We start from the raw sequence: 11,328 nt of genomic DNA, 5'->3' as shown, positions 1-11,328 counted from the left end.
AAGCAATCTTGTGTACAATTCCATTTTCATGGAGAAAAGGCTGCAGTTTTTGAAATTCACCCCCAAAATCGGAGTAGAAGTTTTTAACTTTGGCATCATACTGATTTCGAATCATTGCAAGAAAGTTTTGAAATGTTAGAGCTACTTCACTTTTATTTTTTAGACAAAGTAACCAACTGAAGCGAGTAAATTCATCAATGATAATAAAAAAATAACGATGTCCATTAAAGGAGAGAACAGGGGCAGGGCCCCAAACATCCAAATGCAAATTTTCAAATCGAAAAGTACTAGAACGAACAATTGAAGGTAAAGAAGACTGAGATAATTTTCCTAAAGAACAAAAAGAGCAATTATTGGTAGGTGCAGAAGATAATAAATTATTGTCTTTTAAAATTCTACTGACTGTCTGATTCTGACAGTGACCAAGCCGTGCATGCCACCGCTCGAAAGAAACCTTCTCTCCGACTAGCGCCTCTTTCAAGTTGGGTGGAAGCACATAGAGCCCATCCTTACTCGGACCGCGCAACAGGATTTCCCCAGTAGTTTGCTCCTTCACAAGAAAATGGTTAGGCCAAAATTCAAAAAAACAAGCATTGTCACGAGTGAATTTCTGAACCGACAATAATGATTTAGTGAGCTTGGGTACCAATAAGATATCAGAGATTTTAAGATGTTTGATATGAGATTGACCAGGATGAGAGATTTTCAAACCTTTCCCATTTCCAAATTGAACCGTATCATTGCCAGGATAAGGATGCATTTGTTGTAGTTGACTTGGCTGAGCCTTCATGTGATTGGTGGCGCCCGTGTCCGGATACCAAGGTTGCGACAGCCCACTGAACGGGTCCATGGGGTTGTGCCATGCGACATGTGCTTGTGCATTGGATTACGATTGGTGTGTTGCAAACCCTTTGGGCCTCTTGCATTTGTCTGCCCAATGATCAAGATCACCACAGTTAAAGCATTTGCCGCTTCTTCTCTTTTTTGTTTTGGATTTTACATTCGTAGAAGAGGAGACGGAGGACACATTTGCTTCATGCGAGCTTAATTGTGGTGCCGGAAGTGTGAAAGCAGATTTTTTTTGTGGAGTTAATCATCCTTTCAACTGTTTTTAGTTTGCTCAACAATTGATAGTAATCAATATGGATCCCCTTCTGAGTCACTAAATTCTGAATGCATGATTTGAAAGGATCCCCAACATTCTTGTAAAGTAATGACGGTAGAAGATGCATGGGATATGGATTGCCAGATGCAGCCAGATCATCAAGAATTGCTTTGAGTTTTTGCATATATTCACCAATGGGTAACTCATTTTGTTCAAACTCATGTAACTGAATGCTTAATTGGAACTGTTTATCATCAGTAATAACGCCATATGCGTTTTCAAGTGCAACCCAGATGTCATGTGAATAATGAAAGCAAGTAATAATTTCATAAACTTCTTCTGTAATTGAATGTAATAGCAGGGACATCACAGCATTTTCTAACTCATCCCACACAGTGTAGGATGGGTTAAGTATAACATCATCAGTATTTGACAGAAAACCTCCCCTAGATAAGAATTTGGGTGGTGGTGGTGTATTGCTTGTAATGTGATCAAAGTAGTGATGAAATTTGAGGGTAGACACAATGGCCATCCTCCATGCTTTATAATTGTGTGGTGTTAGTTTTATGTGAGTCTGTGTATGCGTGGGTTGAGGGCGGGGCTGATTAACAGACTCACTACTCGGTGTGGAATAAGTTTGGTAATTGGAGGCACCAATGTGATTTAAGGGGAGGTTTGGAGGTGGATTCACATAAAATTGATCATTAGATTGTGTGCAAAAAGTAGAGGGTAATTGAGAACTGTGATAGGACGGGGGAGGTCCAAAGCCAGGTCTGGTAGCAGGTTGTAAAAAATTACCTAGAGGATGAAACAATGGCGGATGTTGCTGCGGTACAGTGATCCGTTGTGTCTGTTGTTGATGTCACGGTCGAGGAAATATCCCTCCGTCATGGTGTTCGAACAGATAGGAGGAGGTGACCGTCGACATTGGCGCCGTGGTGAAGCGAGATTCGAACCTCCAGCCGGACGACGGCTGAAGGGACGATGCTGACACCGTATCCACGGTGTATTCCGTGGCAAAGCTCCTGTTTACAGAGTTCGACCGAGCGGCCGCTGCTGCGGGTGGCGGAGTGGCAAAGCTAGAAGCTTCTCCAGTTTCTGCGATTGACATTATCGCGGAAGGAATAGCCGTCGAACTGTGATTATTTGCCGTCATCGGCTCTGAATCAGACAGGAAGATTGATGACATCGGTTGTTCGTGAGACAACAGTGTCGATTGATTGAAGGAATTTGGAGGAATTGATGCGGAAGCGGAGCCAAACGGATTTGAACCGTTTCCTGCTCGTGATACCATGTTGGATGATTCGGTGTTGGGAGAGAGAGAGAGATAGGTTGATCGAAATAATAAATTCCCTTGATTAGGGTTCGTATTGATCTTAAATATTTATGTTACAGACATATGAATCTATAGTAATTAGGTTTTCTAAACCCTAATTAGTTGTATAGTTTAGATACAACTCTAAGACCTAATTCTAGATAGACTAGAATCTTATCTCTGCACACTGAATAGACTTGTGTACAGACTACAATTCTATTTAGTGTGCGGATAATTGTCTGTAGAGATAATACTAATATTATCTCTAACATCAATTCCATGTCCTTTTAACATTTTAAAACTTACATGTATCAATGGAAAAAAATTCACTGTAACAGTGTGGTGACATTGAGCGGAGAAGATAGGAGGATGTTATGGGTTTTAGCCTCTCGGTCTCCGAAACCACTTTATCAGTGATAGTTTCGCTCTTGTTTCCAACAGATTAGAGATGTAGGATGCAAGACGTTAGAGGTGGTAATTATTGTGTTCGTGTCGTGTAAATTTTTGGATTACAGTCAAAATGATTCAACCATAATCTAACCCATAAAATTTTGTGTCATAATCGGATTAGTGTTGATTTCGTATCATGTTTTCTGGTCACGTGTAGTTTTACTAGGCATTAGTGGTTACTTTTAAAAATACAAGAGTATATAGTATTGTTTTAAACAATTTATGTTATTTTGGGATTAATATGTTAATATTAATCATCAAAAAATCTGTTAATATTATGTTAAGAGGTCATGTAATGTGTTTATAATGTTCGAATCATGCTTGGAAGTAATAATTATAATTTTATTACCTTTATTAATAAGTATGACATGTAAAAATAATTTTAAATATTCGTGTCATTTTATGTAATTTTTTTGTTAGCATCTCAAACATAACCCAACCAAAAACTTGCGTGTCAGCCAAAAAATGACACATTACTTACTAAAGTAAATCGAAAGCTAAACTTGTGTCAATTTTGTGTCGTGTATACTTTTGTCAACTCTACAATACCCTCCAAATCTATCAAAATATGATTGCAAAAAAAATGGCTCAGAAAAGTGTACTTAAACTTTTTATCGTGTATAAAAAAAAAAATTATATACGTAGGTGTAAAATTGGTTCCAAAGGAAGAGTCTTGTATTTACCACTAGTAATAGTTACATTAAAAACAATCGACTTTTAGATATGACATGACATCCTTAAGATAATAAAATAAAATAAAATATATATTTTTTTATTTCGTGTCATAATTGAATTAGTGTTCTTATCATTGTTAGTAGACAATTTTAATTTTCTACCGACGTATTTTCCATTTTAATAAATGACAATAATTTGATTAATAAATTCAAATTTATGATATATAATTGCTGGAATGTAAATGTTCTTTTTTTCCTTATTTAGATTGAATTCGTTATAATTTTTTAATTAATTAATTAATTAAATGTTAATTTATTGCATTTTTATTCATAAATATAATTTATTTATTTTTTTGAATGAAAATATAATTTATTTTTAATATAGATATATTGATTGGACGGATTAGACTAATCTTGAAAAATTAGTTTCCTTAGTCTAATCCAATTAAAGTCCGAATCCGATATTAATACACTATAGACTGAATTGAACTTTAACAAGATAGTTCAGTGTACAATCTGAGCCCAAGCCCATCCGGCCCATTTTATAAACAGGTCTATGGCCCAATTCTCCAATCATCCTTACCTTAGTAGATCACATGGATTGGGTTAAGAGTAAATGGACAACAAATGGGCCGTTGCATTTCTTATGAACTCAAGTTGGTCCTTTTTATTTTATTTTTAAGTAAAAGTGGGTTACCGAGAAAGGAGAAATCCGACTTAATCCCAATTAGATTGGCATCAAGATAAGCATAACCAAAACACAGGAATCGGATATATTAAAACCGAAAAAGAAAAAGAGTACGAGATAAAAAAAAAGGAAAAAAAAACTGTCCTAGAACAATCTTTAAAAACAAACGGGACAACAAACTCAGGATAAGAGGGCCGCCACTACTCTGTCAATGATGTCACACCTCGGGCGGCAAAACAGTCTATGGATTTAAGGCGATTATGATATTTTTGAGTTGTGGTTATGTGCTTTAAATTTAACGATTGAAAAAATCTATCTTGGATTCCCAATTTTACTATAAAAAGCGTGACTAGCTCGATTAATGGCTATTACAAAAATAAAATCAACTAGGATATTTTTTTTATTATTATTTTTTATGAATATATTTTGGCTACAAATGATGAATGGTAAAGAAAAACAGTGAACTACGACTAAAAATTACGTCAATTTCATGGAAAAATTATGTTTATTGCGAATAACTCAAAGTAATTAAAATTAAATTTGACAAAAAGAAACAAGGTCAGTGAAATTAAAATTGAAATGATAAACTTGGAGCCAAAACAAATGGTAATTTTGAAGGATTGAAACTCGAATTAACATTGTGGTTATAGACAATGGTCAGTGTAGAAAGTCGGCTGAGAAACGAGCAAATATGAGCTAGAAATTAAATGAATTTCGGTGTTAAATTGCAACAAATATCGAACAAAAACCGTAGCAATGGCGTAAAACAGATTGCAGAAAATCAAGAGCAAAAGGCTTGAGAAAACTTGAAGATTATGGTTGCAATGGGGGTGGCGTGCTGCCGAAAAGTAGGAGTTGATTTTTATTTGTAAAGAGTCATTTTCGAGTGACCATAACTTTCTCAATACGATTCTGTTTCAACTCCATACATACTCTCTGGCTTAATTTCCATTTGTAGATACGGGATTGAGATCTTCATGCTCCGATTTGAGGGGGTGTTGCGTAAATTAGAAAGATTGAGGTAATTTAGGAATCTAATCATGTTGACTTATTATTTAGGAAGATTGAGGTAATTTAGGGATCTAATTGATTTGACTTACTATTTAGACTGTGGAGGTAATTTAAGAATTTAGTTACTTTGACTTATTATTTAAGAAGTTGAGTTAATTTAGGATTCTAATTTCTTTTCATTTGGCTTGTAGGCCAATTTTACATAATATCTACGTGGTCAAAGAGAATAAATGAGATTTAGAGAGCGTTTATTTACTCCATTTCCGCATTTTATTTGCCTTTTCAAACTGAAAAACAGAGTTTTAAGCGTTTAGTTAGAAATTCTTGTTTGCTTTTTCATATATGAAAAGTAGCTTTTTACAGAAGAATCTCTACTTTTTCCAAAACAGAGTTTTAAGCGTTTAGTTAGAAATTCTTGTTTGCTTTTTCATATATGAAAAGTCGCTCTTTACAGAAGAATCTCTACTTTTCCAAAAGCAATAATAAACCGCAAACGGTAACAACAAACAGCAACCGCCAAAAGCAGGTAAACCAAACCGGCCCTCGATTTTTAGAGACTCTTCTTACATTACAACATAGCTAGTATCATTATGATTTCATAATAAAAACAAATGACAAAACACATCATTCAATTTTCACAGTATTATACACAAGACCCTTATACATAAAATCCTTTATACCATATTGAGCTGTTAATCATATACTAGGAAAAATTCTAATCCTCGACCGAATTAATCCGCAACTGTTCACCGAATTAATCCGCAATTGTTCAGATAATCTCACGTAAACAATAATGTTAACACGGTCCTGAATCAATTTGATTTCAAAACCACTGTCATTTTAATTAGTTATATATAATTAGTTAACACGATCCTGAATCAGTTAGATAATCCAAAATCAATATTTAAAAATACTCATTATGCGTCTTTCAACAAAACAATCAACAAAACACATTCTAAGTCATCTAACTTTCACAGATTTACACATAAGATCCTTAATACCATATTGAGCTGTTAATCATTAACTTTCGACGAATTTATCACGAGTGTGCTCTATATCCCAATAAACATGTGCGAATCAACGAAACTATTAGTAATAGACTAGTTAAAATCGAAAAATCTACTCGTAAAATAATCTAATTAGTTACTTTTATATTCTACTACGTCAAAGATAATCCAAATCAGCAATTCAAAATACTCTTTACGCATCTTTAACGGAATGCGGAGCATAATCACAATAAAGAAAAAGATCAAAGTAAAGCAGCAAAGTTTTACACATAAAATCCTTTATACTATATTGAGCTGTTACTCATATCATATACTGGGAAAAATTCTGATTCTCAACCAAATTGATCCGCTACCATTTGTTAGAGATAAATATAAGATCTATAATTGGTCTTTAACTATCAGCTTAAACTTTTATTTAAATTAGTTCCATGATATGGTATCGGAGCCAGTGTGACCAAATGGTCAAGGGTTCGATTCATGGCAGCCTCATTTGTTGAGTTATTGCATGACATGGTAATATGGGCCTGTGTTGTCACGCTTCAAGTCCAAATGTGCTTTCCCGTGAGGGGATGTATCAGCTATTAATATGAAATGGACCTTTAACTATCAGCTTGAGCTTTTAGATCGGTTCCATGACATGGTGGACCAAATGGTCGAGGGTTCGAGTCCTAACAACCTCGTTAATTAGTGGAATTTAAACACATGGTGGGATGGACAGCTACAAGTCCAAAGGGCATTTACATCTTTAACGGAATGTGGAGCACAATCGCGATAAAAATGATAGGAAGTAAAGCAGCAAAGTTCTAAATGGTTGCCTAGGATGCGTTTTGCTTAAAGAAGAAGAAAAGATAATTAAGTGATTAATTAAATTGTTAAGTGAGATTAAAGGAGGGACCAATACTGCAGATCTGCTAGTGTAAATGGAGACACTATGACTCTTTATCGATCTTAATAAATTAAATTAAATTAAATATAATTTCCATGTTATCACTAATCATTCATCATATGCTTCCATGTTATCATTATTATGTGCCTATTGTTCTAAATCTGACCCACAAAACAGGTAGATTAAAAAGAATTACTCTGTCAAACATACCTACTTCTATCCATATTAGACTAACAAATAACTGTTTTTTCTTAAATTCAGCACCGAATATACTAATCAAATGAAATTAATCAAATTACTATGACGGCAGACTCAACGGTAAAAAAAAAAGAATGTTCTGATACCCCTACTGTTGTAGTTAGAATCATCATAGTTGAAACAATACGTAGAAACCTGTTTGGTTGAACTGTTGTTGATCATGTAGTATTTGATCATTCACTGTCAGATCTAGACTTATTAGAATTCTAGGGTGGGGGATTCAAAGCTTCCGAAGACTTAGATTTAATAAGACTAGATCTAACAGTGAATAAACAAATTCATTTGGTTATTAAGATGCATGTGAACATGAATATGTGAATTCTCGTGTAGGGATCTATTTGGTTGAAATGTTGTTTTCTGTTTGAAAAATCTGCAGGATTCTTTATTTTTACAAACAGGAATTATGTAACCAAACACTTAAATTTTCTCCGTTTTAAAGTGAGGAGGGAAACAAAAACAGGAAAATGAGCAACCAAGCACCCCTAAGTCATTATATACCTTGAAAATTTGTGTGCCCTGAACTATAAATATCCCCGTATTCAATGGGGGATACAAAAAATTTCGAAAAAGTAAACGAGATTCTTACTAATTCTTTTTACAATTTAACCAAAGTTTATAGAACAATAGATTATTAAAGGGTTTATAAAACTATTTAAACAAATTCATGTAACTAATATATCACTTTGCGCAAATTCGGGAATATTTCACTTTAAGCAAGTTGGAGAACTAACGAAACACATAGTAAGAAGGGTGAAATGCCCATTTAGCAATGTCTGCCCCTAGATCTACCACCGTCCCTACTCCAATAAATGACGTTAGATATATAATGAGCAAATTCGTGGATGTTTCACTTTGAACAAGTTCGAGAACTAACGAAACACATACTAAGAAGGGCGAAATGCCCTTTTCGCAATGGTTGGCCCTAGATCTACCACTATCCCTACTCCAATAAATGACAGTAGATATATAATGAGCAAATTCGAGAATGTTTCACTTTAAGCAAGTTCAAAAATTAACGAAACAAATAATAAGGACAAAATGCCCTTTTCGCAATGGTTGGCCCTAGATCTACCACTATCCCTACTCCAATAAATGACAGTAGATATATAATGAGCAAATTCGAGAATGTTTCACTTTAAGCAAGTTCAAAAATTAACGAAACAAATAATAAGGACAAAATGCCCTTTTAGCAATGGCTGTCTCTAGATCTACCACCGTCCCTACTCCAATAAATGACGGTATGTAATAGTGTACGTTAGTAACGTTCCTCCATTTATTACGTTAGTAACGTTCTTCCATTGCCCCCACTTCGATGACTGTAGATATGTAATATGTTACACGACATACATCTCTTTAGTAGCGTTTTTACATTTCGTATCCATTTTATGAAGATATATATATATATATATATAGAAATCTACTGAGAGATCACTGATTTATTCTATTTTATAACTTCAACCTGGGAATTGAGACAGTTATGTTATTTTCTATTGTTCTAAATCAGAAAAAGCAGCAGCTAAAAACGAATTAGTACTTAGCAAACATACCAATAACAGAGCAAGAGACAGAATAAATGTTATTTTTTTTCTTAAATTAAGAAAAAAAATACACAAATCAAGAAACTTTCTGAATGTTTTTCATTTTATAAATTAACCACAAAGCATTTACACTTGTTGGTTTATCCGATCAGAAGGGCAAATATCAGATTGCCCTGCAAAATAAATAAAATATAAAATCTACCTTCCTAAACATAAATTACATTCACAAAATTATAAACTAACCAATCCTCTTTTTTCAATGGAAAAAATTGAACAATAAAAATTGGCCTATAAAGAATTTCTCTGTCATAACCAGTGACGTATCCAGAATTCGCTATTCATAATTTAAGGACGCTAAATTAATTCTTTTTGGGTGTTTTTATATACCGTACTCCCCCGAATCCTCCGTCCCTGACCGGAACCAATGAAGGAAGTACCTGATCGAGAGTGCCGCTTTAACCACCCGGACCGGTGGCTGGAAATGCAACCGAAAATGACATAGTCTCCTCCTCCGCCTATTTACAATAATTTACAGCTGCTTTCACATCAACTCTCCATAAACAGTCCTTTCTTAGGACTAGCAAATAACTGTACTGATAATTCAGCAAGTTTCTTCCCATTCAATCTAGAATTGGATTTCCTATCAATTCTAGGAGCATTTGGTGCTTCAATCTCATCTTCTCCGAACTCAATCGGAGTCCGAAAACCACGAGTCTTCGCCTTCGTCGGTGTACTGTAAGCGAAATGTAGTTTCTCAGCAACCAACGCCTGTCAATTTCATAAAAAAAAGCCGCAAATCAGTCTTCAATCGAAGAAATCAGTTAATCAATTAACTCGTTTTTAACTTTTTATAAACTTACAGCTTCTCTGACCACTGTTGAAACATGGAAAAGCTGCTTCAAATCATCATGATCCACACCACAAAGAATCCTAATCTGAAAATCCAAAATCGGAATCGGAAAATCCATATCAATGACTGCTCAACAAAAATTGAGTTATGAGATTGAGAGATCCTATAAACAGAAACTAAAACTAACCAGAATATCTTGAGGTAAGCTCTCAATCGGAGATTTCTCCGGCTCACAATCGCAGAATCTTTTCTTCTTCGACGGAGTTTTTACTTGAGAATCATGATCAATAGGAAATTCAAAATCGGAAACTAGAATCCGTTTCCTTCCAAAACTTCTAGTACGCTTCACAAATCTTAATCCGAATCCATCTTCAACAACTGATTTAGAAACCATCGAATTACACCTCCTTGCAAAATCCATAAAAAAATCTTTCCAAGAACTGCAGCAAATCAAAACAAAATCAACAAAATCAACATTAAATTAGCAACTATCATAGCTTAATTAACACAAAATCACCTCATTTGAAGCGTTAATCAATCAGTGAAAAAACTCCAAAAGCTAAAAGAGAATCCGAGAAAAATAATGATAGAGACAGAGAGAGAGAGAGAGTGAAACGGACCTTGTAAATTAGAGATAGATAGAGAGTGTTTGAGTTAAGGTAAAAATCCTTGAAAGGTTGCGATAATCTAGAAATGGAGATAGAACCGTGTTCCACGACTGGAGAGAGACTCCGATTATATAGTATGGAATAGATGGCGAGTTTTAACTTCTAAGAACTATCAATATCAATATAATATAATATAATATAATATAATAATTAAATATGACGCGGTTTGCACCTGCTAATTGCCGAAAATTACTAGAAATTTCTATGGTAACGGTTAACATTACAGTAATTTACAGGCTTAATATCTTATTGTTTGATTGAAATTTTGAATTTTCAAAATATTTCTATAATTTTCTTAACTTATATAAAAATTACCTTTTATTTTTTCCATTAATTGATTATATTAATACGTTTTGAATTTTTTTCCTAATTTGTTTTGGCTTTATCATTCTAAGATTCGGTTTTATTTTTGAAGCTGCTTTTTATTTTCTTTTTATGAATTAAAGAGAAAAACTTCGTTAATACTTCCAATAATCCTTACAAATAACTGAATTTAGGGATACTAAATGAAATTAAAATATTAACATAGATTGCCTCGTTCGCTAATTGACAAATGAAAATCTGTAATAATGATAATAAAGTAACAATCGAATATCATTGATAACATTCTCAAATTCGCAGATATCACATCTGCTTGGATGAACCGCATCCACGATGTTCTTCGCGACGTCTACCTTAAAAGTCACATTCACATACTGAGACGAAATCACCCATTCTAGTCATTTCCGTAAAGCAATAGCTTCGGCTAGATTAGCCGGCGAATTTCTGCAGCCCCAAAAACCACCTCTTGAGTTCCGAATCACAGCATCTACTCCGAGTCGTTTCTCTTCCACGAACAAAGTGGCATCCACATTGCATTTAATTCATCCCAATAGCGA

The 11,328-nt window shown here is 34.3% G+C and overlaps 1 protein-coding gene across 2 annotated transcripts; it reads right to left on the bottom strand.

Moving 5' to 3' along the window:
• Nucleotides 1-9,017: 9,017 nt before the first annotated feature.
• On the bottom strand, nucleotides 9,018-10,560 carry LOC136233504 (F-box protein At1g61340-like). 2 transcript variants are annotated; one of them, XM_066023177.1, is made up of 4 exons: nucleotides 10,403-10,560; nucleotides 9,970-10,222; nucleotides 9,793-9,867; nucleotides 9,018-9,700 (listed from the first exon to the last, which is right to left on the bottom strand). In XM_066023177.1, the coding sequence occupies exons 2-4, from the start codon at nucleotides 10,201-10,203 to the stop codon at nucleotides 9,479-9,481; spliced, it is 531 nt and encodes a 176-aa protein (XP_065879249.1). In that variant the 5' UTR covers nucleotides 10,204-10,222; nucleotides 10,403-10,560; the 3' UTR covers nucleotides 9,018-9,478. The 2 variants fall into 2 exon arrangements, with proteins under 2 accessions (XP_065879249.1, XP_065879248.1); XM_066023176.1 differs by having other exon boundaries at nucleotides 10,300-10,441.
• Nucleotides 10,561-11,328: the final 768 nt, after the last annotated feature.

The sequence above is a fragment of the Euphorbia lathyris genome, chromosome 6 (genome assembly GCF_963576675.1).
Source record: "Euphorbia lathyris chromosome 6, ddEupLath1.1, whole genome shotgun sequence".
Lineage (NCBI taxonomy): Eukaryota > Viridiplantae > Streptophyta > Magnoliopsida > Malpighiales > Euphorbiaceae > Euphorbia > Euphorbia lathyris.
Note: the sequence above shows the minus strand (reverse complement) of the source record. Positions and strands in the feature narration are given on the sequence as shown.

Bases quoted from the DNA above. Each gene is read 5' to 3' on its own strand.
- LOC136233504 (XM_066023176.1), bottom strand. The intron at 9,868-9,969 runs GTTAGTTTTAGT...TTGGATTTTCAG, and splicing joins GCTTACCTCAAGATATTCTG to ATTAGGATTCTTTGTGGTGT. The intron at 9,701-9,792 runs GTAAGTTTATAA...TGAAATTGACAG, and splicing joins CAACAGTGGTCAGAGAAGCT to GCGTTGGTTGCTGAGAAACT.